The sequence below is a fragment of the Lacerta agilis genome, chromosome 7 (genome assembly GCF_009819535.1).
Source record: "Lacerta agilis isolate rLacAgi1 chromosome 7, rLacAgi1.pri, whole genome shotgun sequence".
Classification (NCBI taxonomy): domain Eukaryota; kingdom Metazoa; phylum Chordata; class Lepidosauria; order Squamata; family Lacertidae; genus Lacerta; species Lacerta agilis.
Window position 1 is genome coordinate 16,509,454 of NC_046318.1, and position 24,526 is coordinate 16,533,979.

Consider the following 24,526-nt stretch of genomic DNA (forward strand, 5'->3'; position numbering starts at 1 on the left):
TTTGATGGCTCTTTTGTGTCTGAGCAATGGCTGTGACTCAGTTGCAGAGCATGTGTTCTGCATGCAGAAGGTCCCAGTTTAAACCAGTGGCACCTCTGAAATATTGTGTTTTAATGTTGTAACCTGCCTTGGGACCTTAGGGTGAAGGGCTGGCAATTAATTAGTTTAACAATATTTTCGGGGCACAACTTTGGGGCAAATGTCCAGGGTTTCACTCATCACAATACGCTAGGGTTGCCATGTTTCAAACAGTGAAATTCCGGACAGAAAAGTTGTTGATTTTTTTTAAAGTTTTGCCTAAAACTGGTGAGCTTTTTGGGAAAAATCGCAAAAACAGATGCCAGGAAATGGGGAGGGGGCGACCTTCCAGCATGGGCTACCATGTGTCCAGGTATTCCTGGACATTGAACTGATTTCTGCCTCCACACTGCTGCCAACGGCACTATTCCGGATATGTCCAGACATATGGCAACCTTAAAATATGCAGAAGGACTCCCAAAATAAAGCAGGACACTACACACTGGGGAAGGAACCTCTGTAAAACAGATAAACCTAAAGACTAAAATTTCCTAACTGCATCGCCGAGCTCTGCTTATCCATCAGTCAATCTACAATGAGTATTCAAGGTAGAAGGTATTTATTCCTAAACTTTAGACTTGGGGTCTTTTGCAAAGAAGACCTGAAACACTGCCACTTGCCTCCTGAACACTCGCACTCTTGCTAGAGGCTCAGGGAAGGCACAGTTTCATTCATCGCCGATAAAATGATGGATAATTAAAGCAGGAGATGGGATTCAGTCTATTGAATGCGATAAGTTCGTAATGAATAATTTGGCCAGCTTTAAAGGCATGGTGGGTTCTATGCTGTAGCTCCCTTGCCTTCCGCTTTGCCGTGCTGAAATGTATGAGCTCCTAATCAGCTGGAAGACTTAATCCGTTCCAATCCATTTGAATACATTAAGGGCCTTTCCCTTCTGTTTCATCTCAACATTTAGCCGGTTTAGAAACCGCACAGCCTTCAAAGGCTTCTGAGCTACAATTAAAGCGAGCCCTGACTCACCCTTGCAGCACCACCCGGCTTGTTACTTTTCTGCTTATTATACTGTTACCTTTTTAGAAAAAAATCATTTTTATTCCTTGCCTTGCCAGCCAGTTTCTAATCCCTTTCAGTGGTGCACCCAATGTCCCTTGCTTTGTAGATCAAATATTTTGAAGAATCGACGAGTCCTTTAGCAATGCATCAGAGGGTATCAGAAGCATTTTGGGAAGCCAAACAAATTGCGAGACAGCATTTCCCACTTCTTCTTTTTCGTTTCGTTTTTCTCAGTTTAGGAATAAGCTAAAATATTATTCTGCCTCACCAGGCAGGTATCTCTTAACACTCTTCCTCATGTTTGCTGAAAGCAAATTCTACAGCACAATGCAACACTTCTTCTTTAGGAAGCTTAAGTGTACTACTAAGCTATGGAAGGAGGCAGGGGTCAGAGCTTCCTAACACAGCACCTATTTTGCAAAAGACAAGATCCCAGGATTCAGTCCCTGTGATTTATCTCAACATCTGAAGTAACACAGGGGAGAATGGATTGCATCCCTTGAGGCAGCAGTGGTTGGTGGGAAATGACATTTTTAAACATTCTTCCCTATGTTAAAAACTCTCTGAAACGCCATCACAGGTGGGAAAGGGTTGGAACAGCATGTTTCTCCCTTGCTTCGATAGATTTCTAGATGCAGGAGGAACATTCAGAACTTGAATCCCCGACTAGCAGGCTGAAGTAGTGCAAGCCACATTGTAATTGTCACCTCATTTCCACCTCATTTTCTCTCTGTGTTTGTTTGTTGTGAGTGAGTGTGTGTGTGTGTGTATTTTGGCCAAGCTTAAGTCTTTCGAGCTTCCTCCAGAACCAAATTACATAGAATGAGCAGGTATAATGACACAGAAGCAGATACCTGAATGGCACCACCGAAAACTACAGATTGGGTGAGCGCCAAAAATATTTTTGAATGCTCTTTAAAATCAACAACAACTTGCATGCAGCAAATGACTATGCATTAGACAGCCCTCTTTCTGATGTAGCTAATACATGCAGTAAACTTTCTTTAAAATAAAAATGGAAGAGCATTCGACAACTTGACATTCTGCCTGCAGGCCACAGGGCTACCACTTCACTTCCCCTCCTTATTCTGCAAAACGGAGAGTTCTCAAAAAGACTCTTTCAGGTCATTCTTTAAATGAGATCCCTGTGACAGGAATGACTCCAAGCGTGGTTTTCATAGCAGTTAGCCACAAATTCAAAGGGGGGGGGGGAGAGAGATGAATGTCCCAGGCCACTCCTGTAAATGCAGAGTAAGTGTGTTTTAAGTCTGTTTGTTCTGCATTAAGTGGCAGAGCAGTTTGCTGGGTCGTACTGTGCTTGCATATCCCCCACCCCAGAGCAGGGCTGCAGTTCTGTAATTTTAAATTCTGGACCTAATGCTCCTGTTGGGAGTGGGCAGGGGTGCCAACTTGAATAAAATATTGGGGAGGGGACAGGTAAGCCCCACCCCACATAATTAAGCATATGACACGGTGCACAAACAACACTTGAATGGCAATGCTCATTAACTTTGGGGAGCACAGACCCCTCAAATATTTTATTAGGGGAGGGCAAAGACTCCTTGGCCCCTAGGAGTTGGCTCCTATGGAAAGGGGGGGGGGTTCTCCTTAGACTGCAATGTGCATTACTTGTTCTCTGGTCCATAGATTAATATATATATAATTGGAAATATAATTGGAATTATTGTTTTTCAAATGAAATGCAATAGGTACATCAAATGAAACAAGGATTTTAAAAACAAAATTTAATATATATATATATATATATATATATATATATATATATATATATATATATTACTATGGCAGACCAACACGGCCACCTACCTCTAAAAGGATTTTAAAGGGAGGCTAAAGGGCATTTTAGAAATGGACAGTAGGGAAAAACATGACTGAGTATATCGTACCACCCAAGTGCCCTGGGTAAAATGGGACAGTCCAGTTTTTCTTCGCAAGATCATAGCGGCCATTTTGGGTGGCTTAACCTCACTCACTTGTCCCAGAAAAGTGCTTTCTGGGGGTGAGAGTGAAGCACAGCTCCCAGAAGACACACGTCCTAGTTTGGGGCTTGAAAAAATGGACAGTATAGGTACAGGTCCTAAGTCTGAGTGGGCAAAGTACAACATGAGGTTATTAATGCCTGAATCTCTCTTTGTAAATTGACCTTGCCATTTTAATTGTTTCATCTGAAGGCACACTAACTGTGGTAAGTGCTGCTCCTACTATTATGCAGGTTGAGGAAGGGCGCTTCAGGCAGCAGATTTTGGCCTAACATTAAAGAGGTGAATGTTATCATTTATTTAGCATACTATTTGAATTTTATTGCCATGGAGTGGGGCCTTTTGAGTGGGGTTCACCCCTCTCATGCACCAAAGCATATTGGATTGTCTCTGAAATGTGGTTTCACAGTTGCCAATTTCCTTCCCCTGTAACTGGGCTGAATTCTTTTTAGAGAGGAAATATACAGTAAGCCCTATGTATATTTCATAAGCTAGAGGTTTTCAACCTTTTTGAGTCCACGGTTCCCTTGACTAATTACCTTCTTTCTGTGGCACCTCTGTGGGGCTCAGGAGCCCAATTATGTCACCCCTTGCCTGCAGAGCCGGCACTCTTTTTCGATCACCCTCCCTTGTGGTGTGTTCCCTCGGCCTCCCCTCCCCTTTTGGGAGTCCTCCAGGCAGCCGAGGCTGCCACCCTTGGTCTCTGAGTTGCTCCCCCCCTCCCGCCCCAAAGAGAGGTGCCTCCTCACACTGTCCCACAGGGGCCTGGGAAGGCCACTTCCGCCCTTGAGCAGGAGGTGGATTTGCGGGCGTCACAACCTGATCACGGGTGCTGGGGCTGAGAGCTCAGCCCCCGCACGATTGGTGGGACATCCGCCCGTGTCATTCATGGGCCAACCAACCCGGTCATCTGGGGGGCATGTCTGGCTTTCTTTAAGCAAGACTCGTGTGGGAATTTCCTCCTCTTTTGCCCCGCTACCAGCTGCTTAGGTTAACCGCCTACCCGCCCTTTAGGTTTAGCTCTCGACCTTGCTATGGACTTCGGTTGGTCACCTTGGTTGGCCAGGGGGCCTGGTAGAACTTTTCCCCACTTGGGCTAGCCAAAGGGGTTTTTTCACCTACCTCGTAGCAATTCATCACAACTCTTGGTTTGGCGGTTTAGGCATTGGAAAATCTCTATAGAGGTGAGAAAGGGGAGGTAGCGCCATCATCTGCCCCTCATTTTGAAGGGTACAGTATTCTGTTAAAGGATTCTGGGGGGCGTGGCCCTGTCTGAAGACTAGGGAGGTGAGGACCTAAGGCACGCCCCTAACGGTGATCACAGGGGGAGTTCCAGTTGCTGTGCATCACTGGGCTCCTTACTGGTGGTTAACCCTTCCCAGACTTCCAACGCACGGGTTGGGGTCGGATATAGTCTGATAGGGTCCAATGCCCAAGCCAATACCGCTCAACATCCGTAACCAAGAAAGTTGTGGCCTTTTCACCCATTAAACATATACGATGTGTCAGTGTCATTATTTTGCACAGGGAGGGGAGGGACATTGCCACACAAGAGGATGCCCCCGTTCCCCTGGGGAGCTTGTAGCCAGGGCTGCTGCAAAAAACAACTGTGCAAGCATTTGGGAGGCAGATATGCAAGAGGGCATCAGAGGAGGGTGGGAAGGAAAGAGGGACAGAGGCACCCCTGACCATCATTCAAGACACCCTAGGGTGCCACGGCACACTGATTGAAAACCACTAGCATAATGCCATTAATACCCCTGATATGAAATCTTGCCCGGTGCATATGGGGGTTGATAATGTTTCCCTGTGGATTTTTGCTTTGTATTGTTTCTTAGTTGTGTGGTGGAGTAATAATACCCAAAGACCACTTGGGCAAATGAAGGAAATATGATGGGTGCCCAGCTGAGAAGAATTATTGTGGCTTTGGAAACAGGAAGAGAGGACATATCATACTAATGATGGAGTGAACGAAAAAGCGAGGACCAAAAGTATGTGGTAGCTGCTATAAATAGTTGGTCGGACTTCTGAAGAGAAAGACAAAAGGAACGCTAGCTGGAAATGATGGCAGGATAACTGCTGCAAACTGCCTGTGAACCCAGAGGGAGGTCATACCTGTGTGAAGTTTGCATTGATATCTCTGAGGTAGGAGGGTAGAAGAGATTAGAGGGCCGAGGGACCAACAAGGAAGGATGACAGCAATCAGCAATGCTGAGAAACATAGCTGGGGTAATTCATAGGATGAGCTGCCAAAGCCCAAAGATCCAAAGGTAGGCAAAAGGCGGGCAGAGAAATTAAAGGCAGGGAATAAGTAGGTTAGGAGAGATGAATAGAAGGGACACAGTGAAAGAACAGCGGAGGATAAAAATCCTAAAGAGTTTTCAAAGCCGCAAAGTATTTCATTGGCCTTAGCAAGTCAACAGAAAAGCCGTGTTGAAGATAACTCACCCAGAGATAATAAAAGAATGGGGGCGTCGTGTTGCAGCCAAGGAAGAAAAATTATATCCAATATATATTTCTCTACAAGTTGCTGCCATGTGAGAGACAAATTGCATTGTGGAGGGGGCTCCTGAAACCGGGGCTTAGACTAGAGCCTCTAGATCTTTTAATCCAGCCCTGAGACTCCCGGGATAATCACCGATTGTTTCATAGACAGTGGATTAATATTTAGGACATAAGTACTACTTGTTGAGTGATGAGACAGAGAGAGATAGAGTTAAACAGCTGGTGTGGCAGGATCTTGTTAAGAAAGCAACCGTAATGCGAAGTGTTCCAAATGTAATGTGTTACAAAACAATTGTGCTGTGCTGTACGGGACTCTCCGGAAGCACAAGGACACACAACCTGCATCCCATTTTAGTGCATAGAAATAAAATGAGACTTGTGAACTAGGGAGACTGGAGGAGAAATTAAAATTTGTTTGAATTTTAATGAGAAACTACCTAATTTGCACTTGTCAGATCAACACGTAAACCAAAGCACAGCTGTCGTTTGAAATTCACACTTCTCTGAATTTTGGGGTGTAGTTCTACAACTAAACAACAAGTACACAAATGCATATACTTGGGGTGAGTGGGCATAGAAATGCATTATATATGGGGAAATTGTTTGCAAAAGTGTGTATATTAGTAAAAACTGCATAAATATGCAACAAAATGCTGACAATTTATCATGAGAATTTTAAAGCAATCAATCACAAATTGCTGCAGAAATGTGGAGAACTGAATTGAAGATCAGAAAAGAAGCTGAGAGAAACCAAAATTGAGATTGTCCATCCCTAATTATGACCCTTCTTCACACTGCTGTTTATCTGGCAGACTCCTGAAATATTGGGATGCCAAAGTTTGTGGCACATCATGAATTATTTGTTTTTAAGCGGCCAGTTTGGAATTTTTTTGGGGGTGAAACTAAACAGCATTGTGGCTGCCTGGTGCGACATGTGACATGCTATTTGTGGGAAGCACTCAGCCATGTACAGATAGCTCAACTGGTAAAGCTTGAGACCCCTGAATCTCAGGGTCATGGGTTTGAGTCCCACAATGGGCAAAGGATTCCTGCCCTTGCAGGAGGTTGGACTAGATGATTCTTGTGGCCCCTTCCATCTCTACAATTTGATGATACTATGATTCTATGTCAAACAGATCCACTGGTTTACTTGTAAATACAGTTTCCATTCTATAGGCAGATTCATGCTCTTGTATGCATCTGAGAAACACCATTAGTTCAAAACCAAGTAAAACAAATACAAAAAAATGAATGAAGTTTGCTTATATGCAACAACTAATGGTGTAACAGTGCAAATCCATGAAAGCTCATTCAGAAGTAAGTCCCAGAAAGTTCAGTAGGGTTTAGAGCGCAAAATATGGTCTTAAGCTCAACATAAAAAAAACTAAGATCATGGCCACTGGTCCCATCACCTCCTGGCAAATAGAAGAGGAAGAAATGGAGGCAGTGAGAGATTTTACTTTCTTGGGCTCCATGATCACTGCAGATGGTGACAGCAGTCACGGAATTAAAAGACGCCTGCTTCATGGGAGGAAAGCAATGACAAACCTAGACAGAATCTTAAAAAGCAGAGACATCACCTTGCCGACAAAAATCCATATAGTTAAAGCTATGGTTTTCCCAGTAGTAATGTATGGAAGTGAGAGCTGGACCATAAAGAAGACTGATCAACGAAGAATTGATGCTTTTGAATTATGCTGCTGGAGGAGACTCTTGAGAGTCCCATGGATTGCAAAAAGATCAAACTTATCCATCCTTAAAGAAATCAGCCCTGAGTGCTCACTGGAAGGACAGATCCTGAAGTTGAGGCTCCAGTACTTTGGCCACCTCATGAGAAGAGAAGACTCCCTATAAAAGACCCTGACATTGGGAAAGATGGAGGGCACAAGGAGAAGGGGACGACAGAGGATGAGATGGTTGGACAGTGTTCTTGAAGCAACTAGCATGAGTTTGGCCAAACTGCGGGAGGCAGTAGAAGACCGGAGTGCCTGGCGTGCTCTGGTCCATAGGGTCACGAAGAGTCGGACACCACTGAACAACTGAACAACAACAAGCAAGCTTGGGACTGTAGCCTAAGAAATCTAGTTACCATCCACATTACAACATGAAAGTGAATCCCCTTCCATGGAGCACACTCAATGTATATGGGAATCAGATTGAATGGCTAGCCACCAGATTTGCTCTGTGACACAGATGTGCACCTGCAGCTATTCTCTGTGCACGGTTCCTGGTCCAGAATGGAAATCTGCACATCAAAGTTTGCTTCCACACATAGACTTGCTTTGCTGGGTCAGCGTGCATTAATTTGCCATTTGTGTCTTGGTGACAGAGATCTATTGAATTAAGGCGCATCCCAGTCCTGCTTTCTGGGATGGCTAAAAGTGCACAGCTTGGATTTTACACCAGATAGCTAAGAACATTTTCTGTTGGGGAACTCTGAGTGAACAGCTCATGCTTTTATGCTCAGGATGTAATTGGTTGCGACATTTGCGAATGGGGACTGAATATTCCTTCTGGTCAAATGGAGGAAGGGTCGTGGCTTAGCTTCTTCCATAGCAAATAGCACAGCAGTTAATGTTTTAGAATCTTTGTTTTATGGCTTCCAATGGGTTTTTGCACTTTCTTCTCTACGCATGCTATGGGCATATCAGTGAAATGTATCTGAATCCTGATCCAGGAGTTTATGCTAGATTACCTTCCAGTTCTGTAATACTGTGACAATAAAAGTTATGTTCTAGCATTCTGGTATGTGCATTTATTCATTAGTAACCACTGTGGAGTGATGGATTCTCACTAAGTTTTAATCACAATCATTCTCCCAACTAGCTGTTTAGTCTCAAATTATCCTTCACTTTTTATGGAGAATATAGATCACTGGGATACAAGTAATAGGCAGGGATCCATAATGGATATAAAATGCATCACAGCAGCAGCACTACTACCATAAGGATATGAAATGTGTCCCCAAATACATGTTTTGGTTAAAAGTGGGTCCCAGATCCAAAAACATTGAAAACTATGTTTTGTGGTTCCCAACAGGGGGGCAATTTTATTTTTTTAAGGGGGGCAGTTTGAGAATGAGTTATTAACAGTGAATAGCCTTTCAGGCTTCCTCCACATGAATAGGAGTTCATTTTTTGAATAATAAGAATTATATGACATGGGGGGGTCAGAATTTTAGAGATGCTTAGGTGGGGCATGGCCCCCCAAAAAGGTTGGGAACCACTGATCTAGATAATGCAGTTCTCATTCCACTCCATTCCACTGTTTCTCCTTTAAAAAAGGAAAAAAAAAAAGATCTACTTTATGGCACCCCCCTCCCCCGAAAAACGCAATTCTCACCCTGACTGCCTGAATTTACAAGAACAGGACATATGTGGTGTCTCACCTTTGCAGACATGTATTTCCATTTGAATGTAACACTCACCAACAACTGACATTTCAGGAACACTTGCGGTGTAAACTTCTTCGGGAAACGTTGGTTCATTGTCATTGATGTCATGGATTTTGATGACAAACTCTGATTCAGGCTCCACCGGCCTGAGTGTTCTCCTGTTAATAGCCTGGGCACGTAGGGTGTAGTAAGCTTTCTCTTCCCTGTCAATTCTTCGTGTGGCATGAATGTCGCCTGTTCTCTCATCAATAACAAAAAGAGTGCCAGCTCCGTCTCCTGACAAAATGTACTTGAGGGACCCATCTCCTTTGTCCTGGTCAGAGTGAAGCTAAGGTTGGGTGGTGGGAGGAGAGAGAGAGAGAGAGAGAGAGAGAGAGAGAGAGAGAGGTGTTTAATAAAATGGATCCACTTCTTCAGAAGACAGCGAGTCACACAGGGTGCTTCAAACAAAATATGCATTGACAAAGCCAAGTCCCTTTCAATTTATGCTGACTCGATACATCACCATGTGTGTGCGTTAAAATTCTCATTTCCCAATAATGCACAGAATATTCGTTAAGAGCTCAGCTCCCATGGCAGATTTCAGTTTCTCCGGCAACACCTGTTCCGTGCTGTGGAACATTTCTGTCACAAATCCTAAAGAAGAATTTTATGGTAATGCTGACCTTTTCTTCCCTTGGAAAAGAATCTATTAAACATTCACAACCTGCTGTGTTAGTTGTAAATTCTCTAAACAGATAAAGGACAAGGCGGGGTACGTGATAATTAAGAAAAGCTGCATAACTAGTGCCGGAGCTGCACAATTTCCTAAAGAAAGCTTGTTATTTCTTCCCAGAGAGCAAATGGGGAACAAAATCTTATGGAGAATCTTGCAGTCTCCCTAGGTGCTCTGCCTGTGATCTTAAGGTTAATATATTTCCTCTGCTTTCCCATTCACCAAACAGTGCTATCTCCCAAAGAGCTGAAGCTGGCTAGTGATTCATAAAGCTGTTTCAAGTATGGATGAACACATGCTCTGCATTGAGAATGTCCCAGCTTCCATCTCAGGTATTGCTTATTAACAGAATCCATAGGGAAGAACCAAGAAGACCTTGACCTGAGACCTTTCATTCCTAGTAGACAATAGCAGTCTCTCCATCAGTATGGTCCTCCAGATAAATACTACCACTACTACTACTACTAATAATAATAATAATAATAATAAAATTATTTTTTTATACCTCACCCATCTGGCTGGGTTTCCTCAGCCACTCTGGGTGGCTCTCAACAAAATATTATTAATAATAAAGTGATAAGACATCAAACATTAAAAAAATTCCCTAAACAGGGTTCCCTTCAGGTGTCTTCTAAAAGTCAGATCGTTGTTTATTTCCTTGACATCTGATGGTTGGGCATTCCACAGGGCAGGCACTACTACGGAGAAGGCCCTCTGCCTGGTTCCCTGTAGCTTCACTTCTTGCAGTGAGGGAACTGCCAGAAAGCCCTCAGCGCTGGACCTCAGTGTCTGGGTAGAATGATGGGGGTGGAGACGCTCCTTCAGGTATACAAGGCCAAGGCTGTTCAGGGCTTTAAAGGTCAACACCAACACTTTGAATTGTGCTCGGAAACGTACTGGGAGCCAATGCAGGTCTTTCAGGACTGGTGTTATATGGTCTCGGCAGCCACTCCCAGCCACCATTCTAGCTGCTGCATTCTGGATTAGTTGTAGTTAGATGTGGTTAGACTTCACATTCCAACAGTCCTAGTCAGCATGAGCTTAGTTGTAATCCGAAAACAACTGGGGAGCCACAGGTTCCCTCTCCTGTCCATAAAGACACATTTTATCTTACAAAGGAAGAAAAATCCCCCCTCTGTTATTCTTCCAGCAGCTTGTTCAGACCTCACTTGGAATACTGTAAGTTTTGGGCCACACAGCTCGAGGATCCCAGTAAAGTGGAACATGACCAGGGGATAGCATAGCTGTCAACTTTTCCCTTTTTTAAAAAAGGAAGATTCCCTTATTCCGAATAGGATTCCTCGCAAGAAAAGGGAAAAGTTGACAGCTATGGGGGATAGTGACAAAGCTGGTTAGGGGCCCAGAGTTTGAGTCCTATGAGGAAAAAATGAAGGAGGGGGGGATATTATTCCTGTACACGTGATTTGTTGTTGTTGTTCAGTCATTCAGTCGTGTCCGACTCTTCGTGACCCCATGGACCAGAGCACGCCAGGCACGCCTATCCTTCACTGCCTCCCACAGTTTGGCCAAACTCATGTTAGTAGCTTCGAGAACACTGTCCAACCATCTCATCCTCTGTCATCCCCTTCTCCTTGTACACATGATTATTAAGAGGCAATATGATCTTCAAATATCTGAAGGTCTGCCACATAGATGAGGAAGCAGATTTGTTGTAAGTACCTCCATAGGGTAGGGCACAAACTAATCAGTTCAAATAACAAGAAAGGGGGTTTAGGGTAAGCATTTTTTTGGGGGGGGACCTCCTGATGATAGTAAAAAGACTACTTTGGAAGCTGGTGGACTCTCCATGGTTAGAGGTTTCCAGTCAGATTCTGGATGGCCACCTACTGGTAGTAATATAGTAGTGGACTTCAAAGGGTTGAACCTAGAGAACTTTCTATCTCTGTTATTATTTCTATTATTATTATTGATTAAACTTATTATTCCACCTACGGGTCTGATCTGGACCCACGGCCAAAATATTTTGAACCTCCAAGGCTTCACTGAATTTGACTGTAGTGCCAAAAATAAAATAAGACACAGCACTAGGGTGGGCGAAACACCCTTAGTTTGAAGTTAACTGCCCCCTTCCTGCTCATCAGAACCACATGCCAGAATACCGCCCCAAATTTCATCCCATGAAATTACAGTGCAACTCCCACATTTTTCTAAGACAATGGCATTGCAAATTGATTAAAAAAACAACAACAACAACCAATTAACACAAGTGAGCAGTAAATTTCCACTAGATTCCAGTAGATTTTCAGGAGGGGCTCTGATGTTCTGTGAAAGACCACATAAAATTTGGAAACCATCAGGGAAGGAAACATCAGGGAAACAGAATAAAGTCTGAATGCAGTCTGCAAAACCAATTCCCTTAATTTTTCGAAATGGAGCTCCCTGGAAATGTATCAGAACCCTTCTTCAAATTCAGCTGTTATTCACCATTAACCTCATGCATCTTCTGCTACGCAGCGTATCTTAAGATCTAAGGCATGCTTCCATATCAGATACCTTCATGAGAACGTGGCAGCATTCTTCTCCCCATTTTATGAGCTTTTCATGCATCAATACAATTAAAAGTCTTTGACAGTGAGGAAGGACAAATCTTTGATGTTCTCTACACCTGTCTACTCAGAAATAAGCACCATAGAGTTCAATGGAACTTCCTTCCCAGATAAGTGTGAACAGGATTAAAGATTTAATGGGCTCAACTCAAAATTGAATTTACGCCAAGAAGACCGATTTCATCTCACATTAGTAACACTGATGCAGGAAGAAATACATGCAGAAGAATGAATGTAGCTTTCATTTTGTGTGCATCAAGCAAGTTCAAGAAAACAATCTGGGAGTCGTCTCTCCCCCCCCCCCCATACAAACAATCAGCCATACGGTTATGTCCCTAATGATCATATTTGCATACTGATTTCATTATATTTAAATGTTAACAGCATCAACAACTTTTTCTGTGTGTAAGCAATCTGCTAGACATTTGCATGCTATAAAATGCATCCTGGATAATGTGCTTAAGGAAATATGTATCAACCTTATGGGGGGGGGGGGAGGAGAGAGAAAATATCAGAAAACCTATAATGAGTGAAGAAACCATTAGAAGCTTTTTTTTTTAAAAAAGAGCAGATTCTATGAGGGGCTGCCCCCCTACCGCGCCCCACAACTTTGATTAAGAACAGAGGAACGCTAATAAAAAACTGGAGCAGTTATTTGCATGATCATCTTCAGTCATATCAGCCAATATAGAAATTAATCACATAATCATTAATTCAGTTTTGAGATGAAGGATGGGATAGGAATGGGGGGGGGGCTACATTGATACCTCTTGCTGTCTCAACTATTTTATAGCCAGTGCTGTATTTTGAAATAACCACAGGTTTTAGAAGCCAGTAACATCAGCCGTGTCCAATGATAACTTATCTCCTCCATCACCACCACCAACAACAACTGAGGTTTCGGCAGAACCTTCACTTTATACACATCGACATCCGCTTTTGCCCAGCCTTGCAAAGGTGCATATTACGGGGCAAACTCTACTCAAGTCTTTGCTGCTGGTCATTTCCAGGTGTTTAAAGAGCAACCTGACAATGTCTTAGCTTGGAAGAATGGAAGCGGTCTTCAGAATGTCACTGCCCACTGGCACCATGCAGCAAGACTTCCCCCCCCCCAGAGCCAGCTCTAAGCAACACCCACATCTGACATCACATCCGGATACAGATGTTGTCCTATCACCAGATGAAGAGCTAACATGGAGAAAGAAGCTGCAGGCCATGCCTCTAGTCACACCTTTATGACATAAGGCTTCCTCTAGTCCCACATCCACTGTCAGGGCCACCCCACCCATGAGGCAAGATGAGGTGATCGCCTCGGGCAGCAGGATCCACAAGGGCAGCGGATCTAGCCTCCAGGGAATGCATTGCCCGCTGCCACAACGACAGCTACAAGTGAGCTCCATGGAGGTCAGACCTGCCACCTCCTTGGCATCCTCCATGCCTCCTTTATAGTGAGCTCTTGGCAAATAAGAAGCACTGCTGGTCTTTTCTCACTGCTTGGGAAGAAATGGCAGAGACTGTCCTCTGGGGTCTCCGCCTGCCTGGCCAATTCAGAGCAGGACCCTCCCCAACGACAACAGCCTTTGATCACCTTTTCAACCATAAGGTAAGGATGATTTGTCCCCCCCCCCACTTGTTCCCGAGGTAGATCTTCACTCACCTCTTTCTTCCCAGTAGGTTGGAAAGACCTCAGTTCAAAGTTCACCTCAGCCACAAACTCAATAGCCGGCTTTTGGTCAAACCCACCAAGTTCTTTTTTAGCTTCCTTCTCGTGACTACAACATGTGAAGCATTGACCTAACTTATGGCCCAGGCTGTTAAATTTTATTCAGGAGCAGTGGTACATCACTGCTGTTTGGTGGTGACGGCGCTGTTTGTGGAAGTTCTTTATGTTCCTTGGAAGCCATTCTGTAATGGAAAGAGAAGCTTTTCTTCCCCTGCGCCTGTTCACCCTTTCTGATCATTTTAACTCTGGGGAAGCAAGTCCAAAGACAGCTTGACAACATGCCATACATGGGAAAGCAGGTATCTCCCCCCCCAAAAAAAAACACAACACAATTCAATGAAGGAAATAAATTGGTTCTTTGGGTACAACATAAAGTGTCCATTGGCCATCTTAGGGTGTGGTCTAAACCACTGAGCTTCTTGGGCTTGCCAATCAGAAGGTCGGCAGTTCAAATCCCTGTGATGGGGTGAGCTCCCGTTGCTCTGTTCTAGCTTCTGCCAACCTAGTGGTTCCAAAACATGCCAGTGCACAGGGGCGTCACTAGGGGGGAGCGGTGGGGGCGGTACGCCCCCGGGCGACAGGGGTGAGAAGCGGCGGGTGGGGGCGACAAGCGGCGGGTGGGGGCGACAAGCGGCGCCCCTCCCGCCACTCCCCAGGCAACGCCGGTCACCCCGGGAGCAGCAGCGCTGCACGGACGGGGTGCTCCCTCGGCCGTGCGCTGTTGCTCCCGGGGCGACCGGAGCGAGCGGCGGCGCATGGGGGTGACAAGCGGCAGCCCCTCCCGCCATTCCCAAGCGCTGCCGCTCCCTCCGTCACCCCAGGAGCAACAGCGCACGGCCGAGGGAGCACCCCGTCCGTGCAGCGCTGCTGCTCCCGGGGTGACCGGCAGCGTGGGGAGTGGTAGGAGGGGCCGGCGCTTGTCAGCCCCACGCGCTGCCGCTGGCTCCGTCCCCCCGGGAGCAGCAGCGCACGGTGTGTGCGGTGCTGCTGCTCCTGGGGCAACGGAGCGAACGGCGGCACGTGGGGGGGACAAGAGGCAGCCCCTCCCACCATTCCCACACGCTGCCGCTCCCTCCGTCACCCTGGGAGCGGCAGCGCACGGCCCAATGACGGAGTGCGCCTGCACGCGCAGGCGCACTCTGTCATCGGATCGCCGCTTCCACAGCCTCCTTTTGAGCCGGAGAGCTTAAAAGCGAGCTCTTCGGCTTAAAAGAGGGCTGCAGAAGCGGCGCCGGCACCCCCGGAAACGCCCTGGGGGCGGAGCGTCATGACGTCACAATGTGATGTCACGACGCCCCGCCCCCGGGGCATTTCCTTTGCCGCCCCGGGTACCGCGGAGCCTTACTCCGCCACTGCCAGTGCAAGTAGATAAATAGGTATCGCTGTGGGGGGAAGGTAAACAGCGTTACCATGCGCTCTGGTTTCCATCATGGTGTTCCGTTGCACCAGAAGCAGTTTAGTCATATTGGTCACATGACCCGGAAAGCTGTCTGTGGACAAACGCCAGCTCCCTCGGCCTGAAGCGAAATGAGCACCACAACCTCATAGTCGCCTTTGACTGAACTTAACCATCCAGGAGTCCTTTACCTTTACCTTCTGATGTATGCACATTATTATAGAGCAGAGGGCATATCATCACCCTATTACCAATAAAGCTGAAGAATCACATCCCCGTTTCTGAAAAATATCTATAACACGTAGGGTTATTGCAGTGACTGCTCAGGGGTGCATTGTATCTTTGACTGCTCCTCAACAGAATAGCATCCTCTTTGATGGATCTCGGTCAGTGAAGGCCAAACTACATAGATTCAGTAGTAGGTATAGCCTCAAAACTGGCTGCAAGACAGTAATCTCATAACAATCCCTGAAGTCATGGAACCTTGAACAATCCGGTCATTCAGAGATCTCCCCCAAGGAGATCAAGAGATCACACCAAAATATAAATTTCATCTGCCATTGGGCCACACTGCCGAGCCCCTCATTACGCTTGTTATTATTTACTGCTAGTACTATCTATTTACTAGTTCAATTAAAACACACACAACTATTTTCTTTCTCCATCAGAACAACAACAAAACAAAAGGGGGGGGAATTAAGCTGTCAGGGAGCTCACAAATAACAGTGAAGTTCTCATTTTCTGTCTTACACGTAAAATGTTCACACACGTCTTTTGGCTAATGGGCATCTGCGATTTATGTCAGCCAAGCTGAGAAAGGAAAAGACATCTGTTTCACTTAGCAATTTTGTTTCCCAAAATGATCTGCTGTAAAGATGTGGTTTTGTTTTTATATCTGTCTCAGATATTTTGCAAACTGTTATTGCAATGAATTCCTTTCTTCTCTCCCCAATGGTAGCATTTCATTCTTCAGCAGTCAACACCGCATCTTCCTCTGCGGAAATTTGAATAAATCTGAATATTTTGCACATTCATTCCCCACATTCGTTTCATTATCATCGGGACTTCACCTACAGCAACCGCAATTACTGAACGTGATAGCCCTGCATTCCAGTAATGACATATGGTTCTTCCCTTTGAATATATTAATTGGTGTGATCTAACATAGTGTTGTTAAGATGAAAACTATTCAAGTGTTGTGACTCATAAATGCTTCATAACGTCAGGAAGGAGTTTGCATGAAATGGGCTCTTACATATTTAAGTTCAGTAGAGATCTGAGAGGGAAAAGTGACAGAGCTGCTTGAAAATTTAAGTGATTTTTTTTTTTTTTAGCATGCTTTCTAAATTAATTTTTCATCCACTCCAGTATATTCAATTCTCTTGATGCTGGTTGTTTTAAGCACTGTCCAAATCATATTTAAATTGTCAAACTTTTTTCTTCCCATCAGCATAGATCTTTTTGAATGTGTTTGCCTCCTGTTATAAAGCCTTGCCTCTGACCTGGGTGGAATCTACACGCATATAAAAACCATTCTGAAAATGCGTTTTTAAAAATACATTGAATTTTCCATAAGGCTCATCATTGCCATCTAGTGTCACTTTGTATATTGCACTTAAAACACATGTAAAATGTTTTATTTGCAGCTGCATAGCTGAGTCCCTGGTGTCGAGATGCCGCTCCTTAATCCTCTGGGACTGCCTTGTGGACAGGGGAGGCTTGGTAATCCAACAGTCTGACTGGAGCTTGACTGTCTCAGCTGCATCCAAGCAGCAAACAGAAGGGTATGTTCTAAGGTTGCCACCTTTGTACCGGGAAAATATAGGACAGAGCAGGGCAGGACAGTTGGGGGACACCCCCCCTATCTCTGCTGAAGTGACCAAAGCAATCCATTGCAATCTATTGCAGTCTAACAGGATGGCCTCTGGAATTTGTCACACACAGATGCATGTGGCACACACACATACACGTGATTTTGTAAAACTGTCTGTGCTCAGCTACCCAGAGTTGAAATGCATGATCTTTTGCACATCCTTTCAAAAAGATGCATTTGGAGAGGATCCCTAACTTGGCAGAGACACAGTTACAGGTGCATGCACACGAAAGCTCATACCAAGAACAAACTTAGTTGGTCTCTAAGGTGATACTGGAAGGATATTTTATTATTATTATTATTATTATTATTATTATTATTATTATTATTATTTGGCAGAGGGGGGGGCATGAGCAAAGGAGAGAAGACCTAAAATTCAGTACAAAACTGTATCAATACAGGACATAGCATATTCATAGAATTGTAGTGGGAAGGGACCCTGAGGGTCATTGAAAAATGGGACAATCCTGTATTATACGGGACAAGCGGCAACCCTAAATGCTTACACCAAACTTAACCAAAGAACAGCTGGTTTGAGCACTGCTTGAAAAATGGACATCTTGAGGTGTCTGATTTCCCCGTGTGGACTCAAACTACCAGAATGATAAAGGGACGCAGGTAGCGCTGTGGTCTACACCACTGAGCCTCTTAGGTTTGCTGATCGGAAGGACGACAGTTCGAATCCCCACAATGGGGTGAGCTCCCATTGCTCTGTCCCAGCTCCTGCCAACCTAGCAGTTTGAAAGCACATCAGTGCAAGTAGATAAATAGCTACTCCTGCGGCGGGAAGGTAAATGGCGTTTCTTTGTGCTCTGGTTTGTGTCATGGTGTCCTGCTGCACCAGAAGCGAATTTGTCATGCTGGCCACATGACCTGGAAAGCTGTCTCCGAACAAATGCCGGCTCTGTTGGCCTGAAAGTGAGATGACTGCTGCACCTCATAGTTGGACTTAACCATCTAGGGGTCCTTTACCCTTACTTTTTTACCTTTTACCAGGCGGAGGGCCTTCTCGGTAGTGGTGCCCATCCTGTGGAATGCCCTCCCATCAGGTATCAAGGAAATGAACAACTATCTGACTTTTAGAAGACATCTGAAGTCAACCCTGTTTAGAGAAGTTTTAATGTCTGATGTTTTATTGTATTTTTAATATTTTGTTGGAAGCCGTCCAGAATGACTGGGGAAACCCAGCCAGATGGGCGGGGTATGTATAAACAAACAAACAAACAAACAAACAAATAAATAATGGCCTTGCTGTTCTGCTCTCAGAAATCTCCACCCCTTTCCTACCAATTATGATGTACCTACCAGGGCTGTATGGATGTACCTAGGGATTGCTGTCATATTTCACAAGCTCTGTTTCCCTAGGCAAGAGGTGTGTTGTCAGTGTATGGTGGAGCATCAGCATAATTGTGTGTGCGTGTGCGAGAGAGAGAGAGAGAGAGAGAGAGAGAGAGAGAGAGAGAGAGAGAGAGAGATTTAAAAGCAACCAGGTGGTGGGTAGCTTGGCATATGGTTACAAAAAACTCACTATATTATTTTCTACATTTTTTTAAAAAAAAATGTATTACTTTTTCTCCAACAAGATAATGCCTTTCCCCACGTTAAAGCAGTTTAGCACCAGGGCAGCAGGAGCAGCCTCCATTTTATGTCTGTAGCCCTGATGTTGCCATGATCAAAGCAAGTTTACGAAGCAAAATGGAACATGCTCTGAGTATTTCTCTTCTTCAAAAATCAGGATTGGCAAAGTGGGTTTTTTTGTCAGGGACTGGGCAGTGGAGACAGCCTCCCCATCCTGACCCTTCCAGGGAGGAGGAAGAGGAAGACAGTATAGATTTACAACAGGGGTTTGCAGGAGGTCACAGCTCAGAGGCAGATGAGGGGGGAAAGTTGGGAAATCATGGGAGAGCCAGAACAACTCCTGGCTGACATGTTGTCATTAGAAAGTCATCTTCCTAGCCCCCTCACTTGTAAAGCTTAGATCCTCACCATACTCATTCAGATCTTATTTCTGGTTCCTTATCTTCTTCTGGGTTATTTTTTTTTTTCAAATACAGAGAAAAAGCTGCTACAGAGTGGATAAAGGAAACATGGTTGTATGAATCAGTCCCAAAGTCACACATAAAGTTGATTATTTGATGGGTGCAGGGTTTGATTGTATATCTATTGGCCTCAAATTGATGTGGTACAAACTGGCAAACCAATCTAAAACTTTCCCCCATTAGTAAAAGTTAAAATGTCCCCCCAATAAAACTATTTATCACCTATTATGGAGATCCATCTTGACAGAGCTGAGATGCAATCTGACTGTTAACTGTTTTTGTCTTTACCAAGACTTAAAGCATATCCTCTTTGTGACATCACACATGACATCAGAATGGCATATTTGCATTCAACCTACTGGTACACTATCTCCAGGCCAACAGCAATGGCCAGTAAACTTCTGCAACCAAGTAACCATCAGCCTGACTACCCAGTTGTTTCTATCTAGACTATTGGATGTTCATTTTTTGCTCTCATAATCAAAGCCTGAAAAAGAGCTTTGTATAATCTGAAAACCTGCTTCCACTGCTATAGAAAACTAATTGTCAGGGGCTGGGCAGAGGAGGAATGGTGGAGACCTCCTCTCTATCCTGACCCTTCCAGGGAGGAGGGAGAGGAAGACACTATAGATTTACAACAGGGGTTTGAGCAGCTCAGAGGCTTGCACTTTGACGTGCTTTTGAACTGCTAGGTGGGCAGGAGCTGGGACCGAGCAACGGGAGCTCACCCCATCAAAGGGATTTGAACCGCCGACCTTCTGATCAGCAAGCCCTACACTCTGTGGTTTAACCCACAGCGCCACCCACATCCCTTATATTTTTCAAAATGTGTGTGTTTTAAAGCATTTTCAGTGTTTTTATGTGTCTGTGTTTTTATGTATCTGTGAAAATGCTTTAAAAACCCCACACACATTTTGAAAAATATATTGATTTGCCATAGCTCTCCATCGCCATCTAGTGTTAAAACATCTTATTTGCAGCTGTATAGCTGAGTTCTTAGTTGCAGAAATGACGGTATAATCACACAGGAATATGCACCATACAGGCCATGGTTTCCCCTTATATCTATGTTCATAGATAGAATCATTTTTGTTCCCATGTAGTGTATTAAATGGCCTTTAAGCTAGCCAACAATCAGAAGCAGAAATGTGTGTGTGTGTGTGTGTGTGTGTGTGTAGATATTCTATTTCCTTGCCACACATTTGGTCATTTTTTTTCCCTTTTCACTTCATAATTCTCCTCCCAGGACATATACCCTCTCCATCACTTCTATGACATCTCACTTTTAATGTGACTCAGCTTGGTGCCAACTTTCACTCATTTGTAACGTGAATCACTTATTCCAACTTTACACTGAAAGGCGTGTTAAAAGTAACTCTTTGGTGATGAATAATTTTACACTGTATTTCAATCAGACACTTAAAGTCTCACTCTTAATAGACTGAATTCTCACTCATTTATGTTGCCATACTTTGAAGTTTCCCTTTCATTCAAAGTTGAATAGAGAGAAAAGAAGAAAAATAATCATACTGGTGTGTGTGTGTGTGTGTGTGTGTGTGTAGAAGAAGAAGAAGAGTTTGGATTTGATATCCCGCTTTTCACTACCCGAAGGAGTCTCAAAGCGGCTAACATTCTCCTTTCCCTTCCTCCCCCACAACAAACACTCTGTGGGGTGAGTGGGGCTGAGAGACTTCAGAGAAGTGTGACTAGCCCAAGGTCACCCAGCAGCTGCATGTGGAGGAGTGGAGACACGAACCCGGTTCCCCAGATAACGAGTCTACCGCTCTTAACCACTACACCACACTGGCTCCACAATTATTGACAGGCCTTGATACCTATCAATAATTGTGAGCATCACAACACAGACAAAGCAATGCTTCCCAAAGCTGATAATGGGGGTCAACATCCCACAATGAGACCCCATACGAGCTGCCCAAAAAATAAAATAAAATAAGTAAAAATCTCCATAATTTGAAAGCACAAGCAATAAACACATATATTGTGGGGAAAATGGTGTGAACACATTTTCATGGGGTTATTTGACCCCCTTTTCTTTTTTTTACTTACAATGGCATTATTAAAATATCTGCAGCACAACTGTAACAGTTACAACTTGTGATGTAGTACAGTACTATTTTTCTCCTATCCTTATTTTCTTACCAAACTACATCCTCCATTTCCCCTTGAAAGCATGCTAATCATTCAATTTTACTCATTTTTAATTACTCAGGACAGCAAGCTTTAGGACTGGACAATTAATCTTAAGGGTGTTTTCACACATTGTGCAGAGGCAGCTCCTATTTCATCACTGATATTAAAAAAGCAAGTTTCAGCCAATATTAGTTTCCAGGGTAGTGTGCCTTCAAGAGAAAGACAACTGCATGTTTATAGTTCTGCATGTACATTTACAGAATATAGGTACCGCTCCAGCGGGAAGGTTAACGGCGTTTCCGTGCGCTGCTCTGGTTCACCAGAAGCAGCTTAGTCATGCTGGCCGCATGAACCGGAAGCAGTCTGCGGACAAATGCCGGCTCCCTCGGCCAGTAAAGCGAGATGAGTGCCACAACCCCAGAGTCGTTCGTGACTGGACCTAATGGACAGGGGTACCTTTACCTTTACATGTACATACACGAGCCCCAAAACAGAATTAGAAGGTACAAGGTAAAAAGGTAAAAGGTAAAAGACCCCTGGGCGGTTAAGTCCAGTCAAAGGCAAGTATTGGGTTTCAGAGCTCATCTTACTTTCAGGCTGAGGGAGCTGGTGTTTGTCCACAAACAGCTTTCTGGGTCATGTGGCCAGCATGACTAAACCGCGTCTGGTGCAATGGGACACCATGGCGGAAACCAGAGCACACGGAAACGCCATTTACCTTCCCATCACAGCGGTACCTATTTACCTACTTTCACTGGTGTGCTTTCGAACTGCTAGGTTGGCAGGAGCTGGGACATAGCAATGGGAGTTCACTCCTTTGCGGGGATTCGAACCGCCATCCTTCTGATTGGCAAGCCCAAGAGGCTCAGTGGTTTAGACCACAGCGCCACCCACATCCCTTTTTAGAAGGTATAAACAACTCCCATACACATTGAAAACATGTGTGGAAGCAGTCACAGGGCCATGGGGGTGTAGTCCATATCCTACAAGTGTCCCAATTTTCCAGGGACAGTCCTGGAATTATGAAAGCCACCCTGGCTACTGATTTGATCCTGGAATGTCCTTATTTTCCCCAACAGTGCTGTCTCTGCTGAGTTTGGGGAAGAGGATGAGCTGGTGCTTGTCATGAGCAGCAACCGTTGCAGCTGCAAAGGAGCACCCTGCTGCCTCTCCATGGTCACTGCTTCTGGCCTCCTCCCCTGGGCATCTCATAGTGACTGCTGGAGAGCAGGTGAGGAGGAGGAGAAGCTGCCACCATTGAGGTCCAGCCCCACATGATGGACTGGCTCCGAGGAGCAGACAGGGGGCAGGGCCACCCTGAGCAAGAAAAAGGGGAAAGCAGAGCAAAGCGCTAGGAGTCTTGATATTTTAAAAATGTTTTGCATGTCCGCATCCATGTCTAACGTTGCCCCTTTCTATAAAATAAATAAATAAATAAATCCTTCCAGTAGCACCTTAAAGGTAAAGGGACCCCTGACCATCAGGTCCAGTCTTGTCCGACTCTGGGGTTGCGGCGCTCATCTCGCTCTATAGGACAATAGAGCCGGCGTTTGTCCACAGACAGCTTCCGGGTCATGTGGCCAGCATGACAAAGCCGCTTCTGGTGAACCAGAGCAGCGCACGGAAACACCGTTTACCTTCCCGCTGGAGCGGTCCCTATTTATCTACTTGCACTTTGATGTGCTTTCGAACTGCTAGGTGGGCAGGAGCTGGGACCAAGCAACGGGAGCTCACCCCGTGGCGGGGATTCGAACCTCCGACCTTCAGATCAGCAAGCCCTAGACTCTGTGGTTTAACCCACAGCGCCACCTGGGTCCCACCTTAGAGACCAACTAAGTTTGTTCTTGGTATCAGCTTTCGTGTGCATGCACACTTCTTCAGATACCCCTTTCTAAAGTTTATTTTTATTTTTTCTAATTATTATTACAGCGTACAAGCTGCAGCCATAAATAACTCACAGAATGCACATCCAAACTCAGCCATTAAAATTGCACTCTGGAGTTCTTCCTCGACACAGTTAAAAGCAAGATCTTTTTTCTCAAATTCAGCCTCTTTACCACATCTGTTCGGCAGCAGTTCATTCTCAAACCCCCCCCCCCAGACTGCATTCCTCCAACAGCAGTCCAGGAATAATTTTAAATAAAGTCCATTCAGCCTTGGTCGAGGGGGGAGGGCATAGTAAAACCTTGTTAAATAACTTGTAGAGCATAAATCAAAAGCCTCCCCCTCTTTTCCGAAGTAACAAACAGAATAACATAACAGCGGCTACACACATCTCTTTCATTTTACAGGGGAGAACAAGAAGAAAGGCTGCCATTGGAAAACCATAAAAAAGCACAAAGCGCCTTGTCCTCCCCCTTCCTTTCCTGGCTGTTGCAAGGATTCTCAAGCTTCAAAGAAAACATTCAGATACCTTCAAAGGGAGAAGCTCAGTCCTTTCGGCACCTGAATGATTGCAGCCTGTTAGCATATGTCAGTCCAGGAGCGCCTCTTGATTAATGTCAATTGTCCAAATTATAGAGGAACCAACTACAAATCATGCCGGAGACAGAGGCTCACCCATGGTAGGGACACACTCCCAGGTTGCACCCGTTCTGCCTTTCAAGTTGGCAGACACAGGCTTGAGCGACATAGCGGGATACAGTGAGCTGCCCAGAACCCACTGGGCAACATTTCCAGGATTTTTGCCTCATAAATCCTGCATTTCCCTTACCTGAATCTCCTCGCTGCCTGCGTAGGGCAGGGAGGAGCTACCACCATTGACTCGTGATGTAGCCGAAAACCCTCTAAGGTTTATTTATTGGTGTGTTTTTCTTTTTGTAAATCTACCAAAGAATAAAATATAATATAATTTGGGTTAAGGGACTTTCTCCAGACGGTGGAGGGCATGTGTGCTGTGTCCATTTGGTGTAGCAGTGGTGGCACTCACCCTCCTTCTGAAAGCAAATGCTCTGTGGGAAGGGGTTAAAAAATGTGGGGTCAAGGAGGGTCAGTTGGGGGGGGGGGTTGACAAAAGTTTCTATGCTAGTCCTGCCCATCATTAATCAACACTGCTGCACTCCCCTGCTGAA

General features: G+C 44.9%; 1 protein-coding gene across 1 annotated transcript in view; it reads right to left on the bottom strand.

Annotated features, from left to right (window-relative positions):
• The window catches only part of CDH10 (cadherin 10), an 87,367-nt gene that overhangs the window by 36,932 nt on the left and 25,909 nt on the right, over positions 1–24,526 (bottom strand). The window contains exon 2 of the mRNA XM_033154401.1: positions 9,025–9,319. Coding sequence (XP_033010292.1) covers positions 9,025–9,319 — 295 coding nt within the window. The remainder of the gene's footprint in view (positions 1–9,024; positions 9,320–24,526) is intronic.